At 58.9% G+C, this 19,749-nt stretch overlaps 1 protein-coding gene across 1 annotated transcript; it reads left to right on the forward strand.

Annotated features, from left to right (window-relative positions):
* The first annotated feature begins 12,175 nt into the window (after positions 1 to 12,175).
* ASCL2 (achaete-scute family bHLH transcription factor 2) lies at positions 12,176 to 13,794 on the forward strand. Its single transcript, XM_019920808.3, has 2 exons — positions 12,176 to 12,771; positions 13,390 to 13,794. The coding sequence occupies exon 1, from the start codon at positions 12,176 to 12,178 to the stop codon at positions 12,752 to 12,754; it is 579 nt and encodes a 192-aa protein (XP_019776367.1). The 3' UTR covers positions 12,755 to 12,771; positions 13,390 to 13,794.
* The last annotated feature ends 5,955 nt before the right edge of the window (positions 13,795 to 19,749 follow it).

Consider the following 19,749-nt stretch of genomic DNA (forward strand, 5'->3'; position numbering starts at 1 on the left):
CCCACTGGCTGGTCTGCCTTTGGCAAGAGGCCTCAGTTTGCTTGTCTGTCATGTGAGGCAACGGGTGTTTTAAAATGTAGGTTTTGTTATTATTCAGGTACAGCGAGACCAACAGAGCAGAAGACGAATGTCATTGAAAAGACAGTTACAGTTTCCGAGAGGAGGGGGCAGGTGATGGGATGCACTGGGCTGGGTCAGGAGGCAGAAGGAGAATGGGGAAGGGGGGAAACGTGGGCAGGAACCTTTATCGTGGTTTCTGTGGGAAGGAAGAGGCAAGGCTGGGTGAACAAGCTTAGCATTGGCTGGTTTTAATCATTTCAAGGGGCTCTGGGGCACAGGGTCTGTCCCTGGCTTTCTGGCACCTGATCTGGGAGGACGAGGGCAGGGGATGGCAGTCCTGAGCGTGAGAGGCCAGTGGAGGAGGTGGTGGGGGTGAGCTCTGCAGGGGGTGGTTTGCTTATGAAAGGAGCACTGCAGCCTGGCCTTTATCTCTAGGAATTGGCCAGTCCTGGAAAGGGCAGTCTCTTCAGGGTCCCCACAGCCCCAGGATGTCAAGGCACAAAATACAGAGCAGAAAATGTAGTATTACAATGAGGCATGATGATGCCTCTGTCCAGATCTGTGTGGTCCAACGTGGTAATCACGAGCCACACATGGCGTTTCGGCATTTGAAATGGCCGGTCCTAATTGAGATGCGCTGTGAGTACAAAAAAATACACGTCTGATTTCAGAAACTTAGTATGAAAAGAAACTGTGAACTATCTATCTCCTTAATGATTTCTATATCAATTACATGTTGAAATGCTATTAATTTGGATATATCATGAAAATGCATTTCTTTTGTTCCTTTTTAGTTTAGTTTTTTTTTTTTTTAACATGGCTATTAGATAATTCAGTTACATTTAAGGTTCACATCCTATTTCTCCTGGGAGGCCTGGGGCTCTTCCAACATGTGTTCCCATGGGGACTTCACAGCCCTGGAGGTGGGAAAGGCCTAGCAACACCCCTTCCACGTGGGGACCCCAGGCTCTTCTCTCCAGAGCAGGCTTTGAATCTGTTCTCCCAGCTGGGAGAGTTAATTTTGAGCTGACGTGACTGACCACCAGGTGCCCAGGTTAAACACGATTCTGGGGTGTCTGGGAGGAGGTTTCCAGGTGAGATTAGCATTGAATCATGGATGCAGTAGAGGAGGTGGTCTCCCCGTGTGGATGGTGAGTCCAGCGAGGCCCGATAGAACACACGGTGGAGGAAGGAGGAATTCTCTGCTTCCTGCCTGGTTGCACGAGCTGGACATTGGCCTTCTGTCCTTGGCGGTCCAAGGCCTTTGGACTTGGACTGAATCGCCAGCTTTCCTGGGTGGCCCTCTTGCAGACGGCAGATGGTGGGACTTCTCAGCCCCCATAATTGCCTGAGCCCAGTTACCAAGACAAAACTCTATCTGTTATTGGTTCTCTTCCTCCGGAGAACCCCAACTAACGCGGATTTTGGTACTGAGCATGGTTCCAGAGGGTAAAAAATGTTAAGAATGAATTTTCTGAGTTGGTTCCGGGTTCCTGGAATCAGCTTTCTAATTCGATGGGATTTAAAGACACCAATGGCTCTATTTCCAGCCGGAGAGAAAGCACTGACAGTCCATGGCGGGATCTGGCGAGAGAGATGCCCACAGTATCTGCACCCTCCCCATAATCCACTTATGCGAAGCCAGGAGCTGCATTACTCTGTATAGAATACTTTTGAACATCTTTGGAAAACTGAAGAATATGATGACATCGGCTGGTGGCTCCTGGGTTTTGCTGGACAAAGTGGTTTAAGAAAAGGGTGAGTTCAGGGTTGTGAACTCCCAGCTCAAATGCCCCATAAATAACCTAAGAGCACTTCTGTGTGTGGCCAAGGAAAGCCTTATCTCCTACCACTGCAAGGCTGAGATTACAGACAACCAAATGCAGAATCTCATCCTGACTCACAACGTAAACTGAGCTCCCAGTCTCGCAGGGTGTCTACGGTGAAAGCAGAAGGACTGGAAGACTGTGTGTTGGGGTGAGGATGTGTGGGAAGACTCTGAAGGAGCAGGGGATACTGAGCCCTTAAATTCTGATGAGCCCCTTTGCCAGTGGAAAAGGTCTTCCCACTCCTAATGGGTAGGGAGCCTTCCACCTCCATGTGGAGGGGTTAACTGTGCGTTGCCTGGGGAGATGCTAACAGCCCCCCAGAGGCGGTTGCCACGGAAGACTCTGCTGCTTCTCCTCAGGACCCACCCTCACCACCCCTTTACTTCTAGACCCATAACTAGACTCAAGTCCCAGCAGGTCCTCAAAGGTGATGTACAAAGTGTGACTCATGACGAGGTGTGCTGCGTTCCAGAAGAACGAGTTGAGTTTTCTAATTTACACAGACAAAAGCCAAGGGAATGTGTGAGATGGAAACGGAAGGTATGGGATACGGGAGGAAGGAAGATGAAGTTTGCCGGACAGGATTTATTGACATGAGCCCTCTGAGCACGGATCCTGGATCTCATGTTGCAGCTCTGTGGGTGAGGGAGGGCTCTGACAGTTGGTTTAGCTACTTGGCTGAAACAGGGACCAAAAGATGGCCCATAATGGGTGAACTGGAGATGGCCTCCCTCCCTTGGTCAAAGGCTCAGGGATATAGGATGTCAGAGTGGATTTGTCGTGTAAGATCTGCCCACCCAGAAGACCCTCTCACCACGACTGCAGGGAGTATGTCCATGGAGAGCCCCAGCACCCCCTCAGACCGCACCCTCAGAGGGCTCCGTTCTCTGCTGTCCAGACCTCACAGTGGGAGCTGCAATCACCCAACTAGGAAACCTAAGTGAGTGGGGTCCCTGGATCCCAGGGTGCAGGGGCCAAGTGGGGGCACTCACTACCAGAGGCGAGGTGGGCGTGGTGACCGGCATGGACGGCAGAGCAGAGGCAGAGGTCAGAATAGTCAGACTCGTGCTGACCCGTGGCCTCGGCTGGTTGACCCTGGTTTTCCTAGACGTGAACTGAGCAGGAAGCCTGCTGGATTCTCACTGCATCTGGATAAGGGAGAAGTCCTAGGTCCAGTGAACACATGTCTATCCTGAATTGTAAAATCAGAGGGTCGTGGCCACTCAGTCAATCCCCAGACGTGAGCCAGTTTTCAGCCCCAGGACGCTTGAAGGAAAGGGAGGCGGGTCCCCTTGAGGAAGGACCCAGGACACCCTTGGAAATGGATGCTGTCAGTCTTTCTCCCAGCCTTGCCCAGAGGACCTGCAGACACTTACAGGGCGACTGTGCTCTGGGGAAGGGGAAATAATGAGGCTTTCCAGGGACTCCTGGACACTGGCTCTGAACTGACACCAATTCCAGGACACCCCAAAATCCCCCGTGGTCCCCCAGTCAGACAGGGGCCCCTGGAGGTCAGGGGGTCAGGGCAGCTCCAGCTCAGGTCCGTCCACAGCGATCCCACTAGAAGGCATAACTGGAATAGAAATCCTCAGCAGCTGGCAGAATCCACACATTGGTTCCCTGACCCACGGAGGGAGGGATATTAATGGTGGGAAAGGCCAAGTGGAAGCCACTAGAACTGCCTCTACCAAGGAAGATGGTAAAACAACCAGCGTTTCTGATTGGATTGCAGAGATCAGTGCCTCCATCTAGGACTTGAAGGGTGAAGGGGCGCTGACCCCACCACAACCCCATTCTATTTGGCCTGTGCAGAAGACAGGCGGGTCTTGGAGAGTGACAGTGGATTCTCATAAGCTTAATGAAGTGGTGACTCCAACTGTAGCTGCTGTACCAGATGTGGTTTCATTGCTCGAGCAAATTCACACATCCCCTGGCACCCAGCATGCAACTTTTGATTCGACAGGTGCCTTTTTCTCCATCCCTGTCCATGAAGCCCAGCAGAAGCAGTTTCCTTTTACCTGGCAAGGCCAGCAGTACACTTCACTGTCCTACCCCAGGGGTAAGTCAGATCTCCAGCCCTGGGTCGCAACTGAGTTCACAGCGATCTTGGTCACCTTTCCCTTCCACCACAGGGGTAAGTCAGATCTCCAGCCCTGGGTCACAGTTGAGTTCACAGTGATCTTGGTCACCTTTCCCTTCCACAAGACACCACACTGGTCCACTTCTTTGATGACATTATACCGATTGGACCTATTGAGCAAGAAGCAGCAACTACTCCAGACTTACTGGTATGACATTTGCATGTCAGAGGGCAGGAAATAAATTCAACAAAGCTTCAGGGGCCTGGGGGCTTCCCTGGTGGCGCAGTGGTTGAGAGTCCGCCTGCTGATGCAGGGGACGTGGGTTCGTGCCCCGGTCTGGGAGGATCCCACATGCTGCGGAGCAGCTGGGCCCGTGAGCCATGGCCGCTAAGCCTGCGCGTCCGGAGCCTGTGCTCCGCAGCGGGAGGGGCCACAACAGTGAGAGGCCCGCGTACCCTAAAAAAAAAAAAAAAAAAAAAAAAAATTCAGGGGCCTTCTATCTCAGTGAAATCTCTAGGGGGTCCAGTAAAGCGGCAAGATATCCCTTCTAAGGTGAAGGGTGGATGGTTGCATCTGGCTCCTCCTGCAACCAAAAAATGGGGCCAACACCAATGGGACCTTTTGGATTCTGGAGACAGCCTAGTCCTCATTTGGGTGTGTTACTCCAGCCCATTGACTGATTGACCTGGACAACTGCTCATTTGGGGTGGGGCCCACACAGGAGAAGGCTCTGCACCGGGTCCAGGCTGTGCTGCCCTGGGGCCACATGATCCAGCAGATCCAGTGGCGCCTGAAGTGTCAGGGCAGAGAGAGATGCTCTTTGAGTCTTTGGCAGTCCCTAGAGGTGAATCACAGGGCAAGCCCTTAGGATTTTGGAGCAAGACCCTGCCATCCACCCAGATAACTACTCTCCTCTTGAGAAACAGCTCCGGGCCTGCTACTAGCCTTAGCAGAAACTGAACACTTAACCATGGGTCACCGAGTTACCGTATGACCTGCCCATCATGAACTGGGTGCTATCTTTATCTGACCCACTGAGCTATAAAGCTGGGCATGTAGAGAAAAAAACACTCCACCATCCAGTGGAAGTGGCGTAGAGGCGAGCCCTGAAGGCACAAGTAGGTTCCCTGAAGAAGTGGCCCAGGTGCCCACGGCCCTCACCCCCGCTACACGGCCTTAACTTATGGCCTCAGGGGTGTTTCCTAGGATCCACTGACAGAGGAAGAGGTGACGAGGTCTAGTGATAGGCGGTCCTGATTGATATGCAGGCTCCACCCACCAGTGGTGGGACATCCCTCAGGGACTCGGTGAAGGGCGCTCCAGTGGGCAGAGCTTCGGGCAGTGCACCTGGTCCTGCACCTTGACTGGAAGGAGAAATGGCCAGTTGAGTGATTATAACCAGATCCATGGGCTGTGGCCAGTGGTTTGGCTGGGTGGTCAGGGACTTAGAATTAACACGATTAGAAAATTGGTGACAAGGAGATCTGGGGAAGAGGTGTGTGGATTGGCAAGAACCCTGAAAATATTCGTGTCCCATGTGAACGCTCACCAAAGGGTGACCTCGGCAGAAGATGTTAATAATAGAGTGGACAGGAGAACTGTCCTGTGGATCCTGGTCAGCCTCCTTCCCAGCCACTCTGTCATTGCCCAGTGGGCTTACCAGCAAAGCGGCCATGGTGGCAGGGATGGAGGTGACACGTGGGCCCAGCAACATGGGTTCCACCCACCAAGGCTGAGTATCCAGTCTGTCAGCAGCAGAGACCAACACTGAACCCCCGATATGGGACCATCCCCCGGGGTGACCAGCCAGCTACCTGGTGGCTGGTTAATTACACCAGAGTGTAACCGAGCAGGATCTTACGGCGTCTTCCCAGAAGAGACCCCCCCCACCCCCACACCGTGTCCTTCACCTGCCTCTTCTCTGTAGAGAAACTTTAGCCTCCTGGACCTTCCCCGAGTTCCAAAGAGTAGATTTAATCAGAGAAGTGAGAAAATGCAGTAAGAAAGGAAAACAGTCAGATAAGAAAAAAATAATAATACTTTAGCCATTAAACAAAGTCAAGGACTTTAGTTCCTCCTCAAGGTCTATAGATCATATTCTGAGCCATGTCCTTGAGCTGTTTTGCAGACACTGAAACCCCCACCAGGTGGAAGAAGTTAACTCTACGCTGCCCACGAGCACGTAGACCCCAGACCAGCTGGAACCAGAAGGCTGGTGATGTTGACTCCTTGTTATCTCACCACCAACCAATCAGAAGGGCGTCCACGAGCTGATCACACACCCCACAACCTCCCCTCCCTCACCCTGTCTTTAGAAACCTTTAACAATCCTTCCCCTGAAAGTTTCTGGGGAGTTTGGGCCTTTTAAGCTCTAGCTACCCGGACTTCTTGCTTGACACCCGCAATAAATGCTGCACTTCCTGCACTTTCCTCCACCACCACCTGGTGTCAGTAGATTGGCTTCACTGTGGGCAGGCGAGGGGACAGCTTCCGTCATGGGAGGGGCAGTGTTTTGTTCTCACTGGACGAGTCACTTACTCTGGGTATGGCTTTGCCTTCTTTGCATGCAATACTTGTGCCAAAACTACGAACCGTGGACTTACAGAATGTCTTACCCACCCTCCTGGTATTCCACACAGCACTGCTTCTGATCAGGGAACCCTCTTTGCAGCTAAGGGAGAGTGGCAGGGGCCCCTGCCTGCGGAGTTCGCTGGTCTCACCATGTCCCCACCATCCTGAAGCAGCTGGCTTGAAAGAATGGTGGAGCAGCCTTTTGAAGACTCAGTTATGGCACTAGCCAGGTGGCAACACCCTGCGGGGCTGGGGCAGGGTTCTCCAGGAGGTTGTATGTGCTCTGAGTCCGTGTCCACTATATGGCGCTGTTTCCCAGCCAAGACTCCTGGGCCCAGGAATCGATGGGTGGAAAAGGCAGTGGCACCCCTGACTATTACCCTAGTGACCCACCGGGAGAACGTTTACTTCCTGGTCCTGAGACTTTGTGCTCTTAGAGGTCTTAGTTCCAGAGGGAGGGATGCCTCCACCAGGAAACGCAGCAATGACTCCTCTGAACTGGAAGTTAAGACTCCCTGGCCACTTTGGGCTCCTCATGTCTCAGCAGGCAAAGAAGGGACTTACTGTGCTGGCCGGCGTGACTGAGCCTGACCACCAGGGGGAAACTGGGCTGATGCCCCCTCCACACCGGAGGTAAGCAAGGGCATGCAGGACGCAGGAGATCCCTTAGGGCATCTCTTAGTGTTACCGTGCCCTGGGATTGAGGCCAAGGGAACATGACAACAACCCAATCCCGGCAGGACCACTGATGACCCAGACCCTTGAGGAACGAAGGTTTGGGTTGACTACCAGGTACAGAACCACAACCAGCTGAGGTGCTTACGGAAGGGACAGGGATATGCAGTGGGTGGTGGGAGAGGATAGTTATATATATGAGTTACAACCTCGAGACCAGTTACAGAAATGAGGACTGTAATTGTCGTACTTCCTTCCTTCTTTTGCTATAAGTGTTACGGAACCAAACTTGGGTCTCCTCCTCCACGTGCAGTAAAGCCAATCTATTGACACCGGGTCGTAGTGAAGGAAAGCACAGCATTACTGCAGGCGCCAAGCAAGGGGTCCAGGCAGCCAGTGCTTAAAAGGCCCGAACTCCCCAAAGGCTTTCATGGAAAGGATTCTAAAGACAGGGTGAGGGAGGCGGGTTGGGGGGTGTGATCAGCTGGTGGACATTCTTCTGATTGGTTGGTGGTGAGGTAATCAGGAGTCAACATCATCAACCTTCTAGTTCCAACCGGTGTGGGGTCTACGTGCTGGTGGTCAGCATGTAGTTAACTTCTTCCACCTAGTGGGGGTTTCAGTATCTGCAAAACAGCTCAAGGATGTGGCTCGGAATACGATCTGTAGCCCTGGAGGAGGAACTAAACGTCCTTGACTTTGTTTAATGGCTAAACTATTATTAGTCTGTCTTGCTGGACTGTTTTCTTTCTGCATTTTCTCACTTCTCTGATTAAAATTATTCTTTGACTAAAGTTTTTCTACAGACAAAAGGCAAGCAGAGGACATGGAGGGGGTCTGTTCTGGGAAGCCCCCCTAGGATCCTGCTCGGTTACGTGTGTGTGTGTGTGTGTGTGTGTTACCTTTGTTTCTTTCCTGTCTTCTCCCTTTGCCATGCCACATAAGACGTACTGACTTTGCATCACAGCATTTAGTCCTGGGAATTTACACCCTAGCGTTTAAGCTGCGGGACGTCAGCCCTGGGGAGAGGGGGAGGCTTCACCTCCTCCTCTGAGGAAGGGGTTTGTGCGTTTTCGGTTGTAGGTAGGACAGTTGTGAGGCAGAATTACGATCTTCGTGTTGACTCTGTTTGGGGACCAGGTGCGGTTTGAGGAGGCGGGCACAGGTGATGCGGCGGCAAGGGGTGGACGTGTGCAGCTCAGTTGTATGTCTCAGCTGGACCAGGCCATGGGTGTTCACATTACATTTTATTTCTGGGTGTGTCGGGGACAGCTGTTTCTGGATGAGGTTATAGGGTTAGAATTGGTGGACTCAGTACAACAGATGCTCTTCCCAGTGTGCGTGGGCATCACCTAGTTCACTGAGGGCTTGAATAGAACAAAAGATGCAGAAGGGAGGAATTTGCCTTTTCTCTTCCTGCCCACCTCATCATTTCCGGCCGCTGGACTGGGATTTACACCACCAGCTCCCCAGGTTCTCAGGCCTCCAGGCTTGGACTGGATTCCACCAGCAAATAGGTTTTGTGGGTGTGTAGCGTGCAGACGGTAGACGTGGGGCTTCCCGGCCTTCACGATCATGTGAGCTGCTTCCTCATAATAATCTCTTCCTATGCACTGTGTTTGTCTGTCTCTCTGGAGAACCCTACCCTCAGTGGGTCTGGAAACACCTCATTTCCCATGGCTCCTGCCTCTCCACAGCTGGATTCCAAACGCTTTGGGCTCCCAAGTGACCTGGGCGCACAGGTGGGACTCCCGCACAAGGGCTGCAGCACAACCTGTGGGCCTGGGGAAGGTGCCGGCCCGGCCCAGCTGGGCTCTCCGCCTGCCACCTGTGACCTGACCCAGAGAAGGCAATTAGGAAGCCCGTGAGGAAGGCCCTGGAGGGGGGCGGAGAAGGAGGTGAGCAGAGGCCCTGGGCTACAGGCGAGACAGTGAAGAGCCCAGGCCAAGCCAGCCGGCTGTTGGCCCCCCTCACCGGGCATGGAGCTCACCCGGCCTCTGCCTGGTCCAGTCCGCCACGGGGGAGGCCCCAGAGGGTCCAGACAACTCCCATCGCTTCAGGAAGGGGACCCAGAGCCTCTCTGAAGAGCACCTTCTGGACCTTGTGTGTCCCCGGGGCACCCCAAGCTTCCGGGGTCTGCACCCCAGTCCCATGGAGCCCGAGGTGATTTCAGAGCTGACGAGTGCTCAGCCCTGGTCACCCCTGGAGCAGAGGCTGCCGTACCCCTATCGGGCAGCAGGACGCTGGGCTACGGGGCCCCTCAGTGTCAGCGGCAGAGCTGGGCCTGGACGCTGTGGGTTCCTCCGTCCCTCGGCCACCTCCCGACCCCCGAATGGCCGTGGCTCCAGTGGCACCGTCTCCTGATCCTCTGTGCTGGATGTGAGGTCCCCTTAGCGAAACAGCATCACGCATGGCTTGGACACGGGTGTCCTGTGGACATAGAGAAGGGCACATTTCTGCCTGTGCAGAGCCCTCCGATGGACACCCAGGTGTGATGGGTGACATACAGCATGGAGCACAGGGCAGGGGGCTCAGGGCAGGGTTCCAGCTGATGTGGCGTCAGAGCTGGGCAGGGGGCCAGAGGGGCGACAGAGCGCAGGGGGCCCGGGCTTCATCCCCAGGGCCAAGGCGTGATCCAACTCGCCTCCGTAACGTCCCTCCTGCTTCGAGGCCGTGGACGGGCGGGAGGGAGCAAAGCCAGAGCCCAGGAGATGGGGTAGGAGGAGAGGCAGCACCCAAGGCTGTCCAGGTCCTGGAGGCCCAGCGCAAGTCCAGGCAGGGCCCTGTTTGCAGGACTCCGGGATTTTTCCTGGCACCCTTGGCACAGGCAGGGAAGGAAGGACAAGCATCTGGCTGGGGTTTGCCAAATAACCCTCAGGGAAGGAGAGGGTGGGCTCTGACCAGAGAGAGGATGCAGAGGTGAGCCAGGCCTTGCGCTCTGAAAGGGAAAAAGATCGGGCCACCTGGACTCAGGCAGGGACCCGATTCCTACCTGATTGCTCCACTGGCCAGAGGTGTGACTGTGGACACATTCCATGTCCTTTCTGAGTCACAGCTTCCTCCTAAGACAAACAGGGCCCCTTGCTCCTGGCAAGTTCTGGCCTCCAGGTAGCTTCCTAAAGCGGGAAGGTCAAGCAGACTTGCCAGGAGAATCCTGCAGGGTTAACGGGAGCCGGTGGGCGCCACGAAGTGGGCAGTAAATCCTCGCCCGTGTGCCCTGCGGACTTCTTGGGAGGGGTCCTGGGTCCCTCCCCCCCGCCCCCAGAACAGTGAGTCGGCTCCGGGAAGCTGGGCCTGCCCACCCCCGGCCTCCATTCCCAGAGGTCCTGGCCCAGCAGGGTCTGGTCACTTTTTGGGAAAAACCTGCTGGGTGTGGCCTCCTGAGGGCACAGCCACTTGACTGGCCTTCCCAGGCCGCGGGGCAGGACAACACTCTCCCAGTAACGGCGCATTCTGCACACTTCCAAAGTCCCTGCCCCCTCATACCCCAAAATGTACCCCCATCGGTCAGGGAGGAAGTCTCCTGACGCCTCACCTCCGCTGGGAGACGCTGGAAAGGCCGCGGCCCCACCACCTTCCCCCACAGACCAATCTCAGTGCAGGGGGTTGGCGGATGGTGCTGGAGGCATGGCAGTGAGGAAAAGGGGCCACGACGGCGGGTACAGGTCGACGGGTGAGCGGCCGGAGGGAACTGGACCAGGAAGGGAGGAAGATTTGGGGGGAACGTGGAAAGCGGAGGAAGCTGCGGGGGCGGCGGGGAGGGCGGAGGGGAGAGGCAGGCCGACAGCCACGCAAGTCTGAAGCGGTCTGTGCCAACCTCCAGGCGCTCCGCTTCAAGGCTCCCCAAGGCCCGGGGCGCACGGCAACCACCCGCAGAGAGTGGGCGTGGAGGGGATGTTGGGGAAAAGCGCCCCAGGAACCTGAACGCCCTACCCAAGCGCGCCAGGTCTTCACCACCTCTCAAGCCCCGCCCCGCCCGGAGGGCTGCGTTCCCCTCTCGAAGGCCCGGTGGAGTCATAAACAGGTGTGCACCCGGCCAGGAACAGGCGCGCGTGGGAGTGCGCGCCCACCCTGGTCACCGGGAGGGGCCGGGCGGGGCCGCGCAGGCGCCGAGCTTTGTTAGAGACGCTCCCGGGAGCCACGCGCCGGGCAGACAGGCTTCCTCCCAGGGGCCGGGTGTGGGGTGGTGCCCGCCGCGATTGGCCAAACGGGCGGCCCGCCACTGGCTGAAACCCCGGCCCCCCGCCCCTCGGCCGCAGGGGGCGGGGCGCGGGTGCAGGTTGGTCGGCGCGTGCTGCTCCCCGGGGTCTCACGCGACCCAGGGATGGGTGCTCTGTGGCCTTAGACCTGCCCTACCCCCAAAGGCGAGCGTGGCAGGGGTCGCACCAGGGACCTGCGGACAGCAGTTTGGGGGTCGGTGCGCACACGGCACCTGCGTACTGCATCTTGGGGGGCGCACTGGACACCTGCTGGGAGCCGGGACCCACTGGGGACCTGCGGACTGTGCCCGGGGGGCGGGGTGTGGTCGCGCTCACGGCTTGGTCTTTGCAGGCTGTGTGCGCCAGGGGTTGGACGAAGCGTGGCGGGAGGGCGAGGCAAGGGAAGGAGGGCGTGAGAAAGGAGGCGGCGGCGGCGCGGAGGAGGGTTATCTATACATTTAAAAACGAGACGCCTGCGCCGCGCGGGGAAGACCTGGGGAGCGTCCGACAGCACGCGCGAGTCACGAGCGCCCCACGCTCCCCGGTGCGCACTGCCCGCCACCTCTCGGCCTCCTGCGCCTCGTTGTCTCCGGACCCCAGACGACCTGGCACCACGTACCCTGGGTAGTCGTTTGGCAGCACGGTGCCAGATCGTCGCTGAGGCTTGACCGTCGTTCCTCCGCCCTCGGTTCCTCGCCCCACACCTTCCTGCGGCGCGCAGGGACTCGGAGGAGGCGCGGGGCGAGTGGATGCGGGCGCGATGGACAGCGGCGCGCTGCCCCGGCCCGCGCCCCCTGCGCCTGGTGTCTCGGGCTGCTGCGCCGCTCGGCGGCGACCGGAGTCTCCAGAGCTGCTGCGCTGCAGCCGGCGGCGGCGGCGGCCAGGCGCGGTGGAGACCGGGAGTGGAGCGGCGGCCGTGGCGCGGCGCAACGAGCGGGAGCGCAACCGAGTGAAGCTGGTGAACTTAGGATTCCAGGCGCTGCGGCAGCACGTGCCTCAGGGCGGCGCCAGCAAGAAGCTGAGCAAGGTGGAGACGCTGCGCTCGGCGGTGGAGTACATTCGCGCGCTGCAGCGCCTGCTGGCCGAGCACGATGCCGTGCGCGCCGCGCTGGCCAGGGGGCTGCTGGCGCCAGCCGCGCGCCATCCACTGCCCCACGGGCCACCCGGGGCCGCCGCCGCCTCGCCCTCCTGCGCCTTGTCGTCCCCGGGCCGCGAGCACAGCTCGGAGCCCGGGTCCCCGCGCTCCGCCTACTCGTCGGACGACAGCACCTGTGAGGGCGCGCTGAGCCCCGCGGAGCGCGAGCTTCTCGATTTCTCCAGCTGGTTAGGGGGCTACTGAGCTCTCGTCCCAGCAAGGTAAGCGCCGAGAGGCGGGGAAGAGGGAGGGTCAGAGGCAGGGCTGCCGGGCGTGGTGGAGCAAACGGCCTCGCAGCTCGCGCCCCCGAGAGCCCGCGGAGCCCAGCCTCAGGCCCGGGCGATGGCCTGGATTTCGCTCACTCTTCATTTCCCCCAAACTTTTTCAAGCCTGTGCAAGACCAGCGTTTGTTTGTCCGGGATTGCAAAACTTCCCCTCGCTGCTCCGCCGCCGAAGTGGGAGTGGGGAGACGGAGGGGGGCGGCCCTCGGGCGGGTGAGGCCCCAAGGGCTTGCGGATCCGGGGCAGATTCGGGCGCTTGGAGGCGGAGTGACTTTGCATTGCAAATCGCGCGCCGGGCCGGGTGGCAGAAATGAGTCGGCGGGGTGCGGATCCCTGACTCACTGCGGATCCGAGCGCCCGCCCCGCCCCGCCCCGCGCCCTGGCTGGGCCGTACTCCGAAACCGAGGCACCCACGGACCCGAGCTCCAAAATCCACTGAACAAACGAAACTGCCGGCTCCGCTTGTGGGAGGTGGGGGCGGGGCAGGGCCGGGCTGGGCGGGGTCTCCCGGGCCGGACCCCACACTAACGCGCGTGCCTATTCCCTCTTCCCTCCTAGCGGCCGCGAGCGGGCTCACCACTTGGGAGCCAGCGCGTTGGAATGGATCACGTTTCCGTCCCCGCCGTTCCCGCGGGCCAAGCCACCACCGAGCCGGGGATCCCGCCGACCCTCCCCGGCCGTCCAGCCTGACCAAGGGCTAGTGTAGAAGCGGCCCAGCCTGACATCAACCGGGCGGCAGCTTCCTCGGACCCCAGCCACCCTGTCCCCGGAGGCCTTCCACTGGAACGGGTCTGCGGCACCAAGACTTGGAGGTTTGAAGGGGAGAGGATTTTATGCCGACACAGATGTCTATTTTTTACGCATGAACTTGAACTGCCCAGGGACACTGACAGTATGAACACTTCTTTTTGTGCAAAGAATCCTTAGATTTGGAACCCAATAAAGATTGTCTACTCCCGCCCACTCCCTCTTCCTGGAATTTTTGAACCTGGCCAAGATCTGAACATGCTGCAGCCCTTGAGGGGCAGGGTCCCTGGCGGGTGTCCCCTTGCAGCGCTGCCAGTTGGGGAGAGACCTGTGTCAGAAAACCTGTTTTAGGGAGGGTGGATCTTATAAATAAATCGGTGCTGTGTATCCGTGGTGTTGGGGGTGCCCACTCCATATCCCGAGGCCCCCCATTTCCCAGGTGAGGGCCCGGTATGGGTGGGAGGTTGGCGGCTTAGACCCTGTACCCAGCAGGCCCCACCTCTGTGGTCGCACCTCCTTGGACTCCGCTCCCTCCTCTGTAGGGTGGGCGGGCGGAGAGAAGTGAGGTCTGGGAGTCCAACCTGGTCGCCACCGTGCCAAAGCAATTCACAGGTGCCGTGTGGAGCTGGGAGCTCCTGGCAGGTGGCAGCAGGCTGGCGGGTGGTCCAGGCAGGGCTACTTCACAGTTCGGAAGCTGAGGTCCGCACGCTGCTGACTGGCTCGGGGATCTAGGGCAAGTGCCCAGTGTAGGGCTGGGCCTGAGGGGGTCTGACCCAGGCCACCCTCTGTCTCGGGGTCCAGGCTGCTGGGTTCAGATCTCCGCTGCCTACCACCAGCTGGGTGACCCCAGGCAAGTTGCTCAACCTGCAAATGGGGGTGACCTACAGTTGCGGGAGGACTTAAGGAGAGGTGTCCGGCAGCGTCCAGCATCCCGTACTCGGCCCTCAGCTGCTGCGCCCGTGGCTTCCAGGCCACTTGTGCCCTGCAGGCTGCAGAGGCCTAGGCCTCTCTGCCTGCCCGTCTGTGGGCGGGGGCTGTGAGGGCCTCCCTTGAGGGCAAGGAGGAGGCCCCCCGGGCTCCCTGAGCCCAGAGGGCCCGCAGGGGATTACTCAGCTCCACCTTTGACCAGGGCCTCGGCAGCTTTGAAGCCTCGCTGTGCCCAGAGCTCTCTTTTATTGCAAGGATGGGTGTGAGGCTGACAGGGATCCCCTGTGCTGCTTTAGGATGCTGAAAGCGCCCCTTCCTCCGGCAGGGAGTGGTTGGGTCAAAGCCGTTGGAACCCGGGGAGGTGGGGTGCCGGGTGCTGGCAGAGCAGATGGCTCCTGGGTAACCATGGCGACAGGGCTGGTGGGTCCGATGAGGCTCAGACTCGGGGGGGGGGGGTCAGCAGAGCAGCTGTGGCTGGGGGCTGCAGGGCCGAGCGACCCAGCCTCATGCAAGGGACAGAAGGAGGCATGTGACATGGCCACCCAGCAAGCACCACCCCTCAGCCTTCTCCCGGGGATCCACACCACAGTCAGTGACCTCACTGAGCCACTGGCTCTGGGCTCTCCTGGGACTCCTTACCTTGACCCCAGGCAAAGGCCTGCAGCCCCCAGGACACAGAGTGGCACCAGGTGGGCAGGGTGGGACCACGCCTGGGTGTGGGGGAGGAAAGCATGGGAGGGGCGGGCGGAGGGGAGCTGGGGCCGGCGATGAAGCTCTGCGAAGGATAAGAGGTGCCGTTTTTGTGTTCCTCTTTTTTATTATGGAAAATTCCAAGCACATGCAGAAGTTCCAGAAAATTCCAAACACATGCAGAAGTCCCAGAACTCTTATCGGACATCTTCTCTGTACCAGGCACTGAGGATGCACCAGTGCCCTCATGAAGCCTGCGTTCTAGCAGGGCGTACAGGCTCTAACCCACAGCGGCACTGTCGAATCAGACGTGTGGTCCTGTCGACGATGGACGTGCCGGACCCTGGAGAAGCCTCTGAGAAGCCCCCATCCCCAGCACCAAAAACTATTAACACCAGGCCTCTCCCACCCATCCACCCCACCGCTCCCACCCCCACGTGGTTCTGACGCAGATCCCAGGCATCACGTGGTTTCACCTGCAGATTCACCATGTGAGCCTCCAAGGGAAACCCAATACCACGGTCCCACCCAGAATGAACAACAGCGCTTTCATTTCGGTGAACACCCAGCGGTGGCCCAGCCCTCTGATTGCCTCCGTTTTTCACAGTTGGTTTTACAGAATGAGAATCTGGTGCAGATCCGCGAGCGTCCCTGCCCCAGTCCCCTTACTGAGGAGACGAGGTCATCCGCGTTCCGGGTGTTGCTGACAGCACCACCCTGGGTGTTCATATTATTGAGTGTCTGTCCCTGTATTTTCTGTAATTGGAAGCGGGTGGGTCGGAAGCAGATGCGCGATCAGATTCCGGTTTGGTTTTTGGTTCCTGCACTTCAGAGGCGGTGCTGTGTCCCTCACACTGCGTCCCATGAGGACGCACATATGGTGACTGGATCAGAGGGTCTGAGCGGTTCAGTTTTGAGAGAAGAAAGGGCTGTGTTTGATCAGGTGGGATGACAGGTGTGTCACCCGGGCACACCGGCCTGCCTGCTCACTCTAGTTAGAAATTGCCCGCCCTCCGCCACCAGCTGTCATTTACCGGGTACCATTCACTGCGCCATTTTACATAACTGGAAAGGGCAGCTCTGAAAGATCAGGTGCCTGAGGTCACAGAGCTTGAAGGTGATGGGGCTTGGGATTCCAACCTGGGATGGCTTCATTCCTAAGTCCTTGCAGTGGTCCCCTTCCAGGAGGGTGGGGCTGCCCGGGGCTGTCCTGGGGAGGACACCTTAGCAGTTCCGTGTTCTAGGTCAGCACATCTGCAGGGATCCCCACCTGGCCAGGTGGTCAGCCAGCCATCGGCTCTGCAGTGGGGTCAGCAGGGATCTCCTGGGAGCCTGTGGTCCAGCCTTGCCCCCATCTGGAGGTTGGAAGCCAACTGCAGACAGAAGGTGACCAGGGGCTGAGCGGTGCAGTTGGGTCGGGGACCCCAGCTGTGGCGCGAGGGGAATGGTGCTTCAGCCTTGGGGTGAAGCTGGGTGGGACCAGGGGAATCTTCACAATCTTCTGAATCAGGCAGGGCTGGGGTGGATGCACGGTGGCGTAGCACAGCCTGGGTGACTGCAGCCCCGGGGGGCCCTCTGGGGGTGCTTTGCTACTGGGGGTCCACACGTTGTCTTGTCTATTCATGACAGCAGGCGCCCCAAGGAACCCTGCTTTGTAGTCCCGGGAGTGTCTCTGTGGCTGAAACTCACCCGCTCAGAGAATGATGTGTCCCCGGTGGCCACCCACATGGGGGACCTGCTGACACAGGACCACCCTCTTGGAGGCTGGGGCCCAGCACGGGTCCCTGCGTCCAGGCCCGCCTTATCTGGCCTGCTGGGGTCCCACACCCACTCATTCTGAAACCTTTATCGGACTCCTTCTCTGTATTCCAGGTGCATCAGCGCCCGAGGGAAACCCTGCCTTCAAGGAGCTTGTGTTCTAGGGGGGACGCAGGTACCGTCTGGCCCTTGGTAGACACACTGGTTCTGGGGGGGGGGTCGGGAAACAACAGGGGTCCTGGGGTGTTGTCCAGGTCACTCAGCATCTCCGAGCCATGTCCCTGAAATAGAGGCTGCAGTGCTGGCCTGTCCTGTGTGCTGGAACCAGTGGGACGTGGGTCCCGAGAGGGGCAGTCAAAACCTCAGTGGTTCCTGCCTGTTCCAGGGCAGCCTCACTGCCTCTGGGACGCACCCATAGCCCCCGCTGGGAAGATGACGTCTATCTGTTCCTTCTGGCTTTGGTTTTGGTGGCGGGTGGCGGGTGGTGGTGGGCGGGGCTTGCAGCTAGCCTGAGTCTGCCTCTGAAGGCTCCCTGGCACTTGGAAGCAAATGAATCGACTCGCCAGCTCCTCCCCGCCCAGGGCCCGTTTCCGCATCTGCGCGGCCACCTGCGGGGCCAGATGACGGCCAGGCAGCCTTGTTCAAAATTGGGACAAGGTGATGTTACAGGTGCTGAGATAGAAAGCCTTTTCCTTTTTTCCACGGTCTGTCTCTTGACTTATGGTGTTTTAAACTTGCTATCTAATGCCGTTCTAAGTAAAGAAAAATTAACAGTTTAAGTTATTAGCATGAATTTTTATACTGTGCGATGCCAATCTTAAATGCAGAGATAAGAGTGTTACCTGCTATGATGCAGAATCACCGAAATGACGCCATTCGTATTTTGCAATTTGCACTTGTACGTTATTTTATTTATGTTATTGGAATAGTCGAGACGCCACACAAAACTAGCACCAATTATTTTATTTTAGTTTATTTCTCTTTATTTTATTATTTTTTTCACCGCTGTTTTTATTTCCCTCCTTGGTATGCGCGTTCTGCCTGCACCCGCTCCCTTCAGCTTGTGCCTGAGGAAGAGCTGAAAGGAAGGAACTCTGGACTCCCCCATCTCCCCTTTTCCTTCTGTGGTTATTTTCCCCGTAAGTGGTGGCCGGTGCAGGAAGTCACTTGAGGAAGGAGGGACGATGGTTCCCGTGGGCGTGCACGTGGTACGTCTTTCTGCACTTCGAGCAGGTTCCGGTTGGAGTAAGAACATGGCCCTTGGGGCTGTGGGCGCCCAGGCTGCTGGGTGGAGGATGCAACACACACGCCTTGGGTCTCCCTGGGCTCGCACGTTGCCGGTCCACGCGACCGCTGGTTCCTGCGAGGGGGCGGACGCGCAAGGGGTGCGCACGCGCAAGGGGTGCGCACGCGCAAGGGGTGCGCACGCGCAAGGGGTGCGCACGCGCAAGGGGTGCGCACGCGCAAGGGGTGCGCACGCGCAAGGGGTGCGCACGCGCAAGGGGTGCGCACGCGCAAGGGGTGCGCACGCGCAAGGGGTGCGCACGCGCAAGGGGTGCGCACGCGCAAGGGGTGCGCACGCGCAAGGGGTGCGCATCTCCTCTGCGCACGCGCCTCCCCGCTCGCGTTAACCTTCGCCGGCAAACACGGGGCCTGTGTGTCTACCGAGCTCCAACGGCTGGGAAGGCGGCCGTGGTGCAGCACCCCTCCCAAGCTGGGGTTGGGGGGCCACGTGGGGAGGCGGCCAGCACGAAGCGCATCACCAGACCCTGCTCCACGGAAAGGATCCCCGGAATGGGAGTGAGCCCGCCCCGCTCCACCACGGAAGGGACAGGGCATCAGCTGCGGGGCCCATGCGCTCACCTTCCCTTCCTGCAGAGTCTGGGGGATAGATGGGCATTGAGGGCAGGGGAGGGGCCACGCAGACCCCTCCTCAGTGACACTGACACTTGTGTCCTCACCAGAAGGCAGGGGAGTGGTCCAGTATGGCCTAGAGGGCTCGGGAGGGGGGGCAGGCAGGTGGCGGGCTCCCTGTGGGGCTGGCGTGGAGTAGCCTGAATAAGGTCAGGGGGCTGTGTCTGCTCCCACACCCGTGTCCCGGGCCAGCCCTGCCTTCCTTCCCTGCTCTAGTTCCCTCCAGGTCCCTAAATCCCCGTGGGGTGGGACCCTGGGGAGAGGGCCAGCCGCTGCGCTGCCAGGGAGCAGGGAGGGTCCCGGGGCTCTGAGGCCACAGACCAGGAGAGGCCCCTTCGTGAGGAAGAGGTTGAGCCTCAAATGCACTTGGAGAGGCTGAGGGTCTGCTGGTCGGGGAGGGGCGTGGGGGGATTCCAGGCGGGGCTAGGGCCCCGTGGGTTGAAGGGAGTCCCCCCGCCCCCACTGTTGGGTGGGGGCAGGGAGCCCGTGGGGGGTGGGGGGAGGGCAGGAGGAGGCTGGAGTCAGCGTGGGGGGGACGGGAGAAGGGTCCCAACCACAGCGCTGGCGTTGTGGGGTGCTGGTCGGGGGCGGCCCTGAGAGGCTTTGGAGGTGGGGCGGAAGGAAGAAGGGGTCAAGGAGGGCTCGTGGACCCTTTCCCAGAAGCGACAGTTGGGGTGAGTGGCTGTCTCTGGGGGCTGCACCGGGGCGGGTGGCTGGAAGACAAGGTCACACCCTCCGCCTTTGCTGCATGGAAATGGGGAGTGGGTCTGGGGCCCGCCCAGCGCCTGCCCACTGTCGTCCCTGAGCCTGTGGGCTGTGAGTCAGCCCTGAGCTCTTCGGAGTGATGGTGCGGCCGGGTCTCCTGGGAGCCCCTCGTTCTCC

The sequence above is a fragment of the Tursiops truncatus genome, chromosome 8, assembly GCF_011762595.2.
Source record: "Tursiops truncatus isolate mTurTru1 chromosome 8, mTurTru1.mat.Y, whole genome shotgun sequence".
In the NCBI taxonomy this organism is placed as follows: Eukaryota; Metazoa; Chordata; class Mammalia; order Artiodactyla; family Delphinidae; genus Tursiops; species Tursiops truncatus.

Bases quoted from the DNA above. Each gene is read 5' to 3' on its own strand.
- ASCL2 (XM_019920808.3), top strand. From the start codon at position 12,176: ATGGACAGCGGCGCGCTGCCCCGGCCCGCGCCCCCTGCGCCTGGTGTC.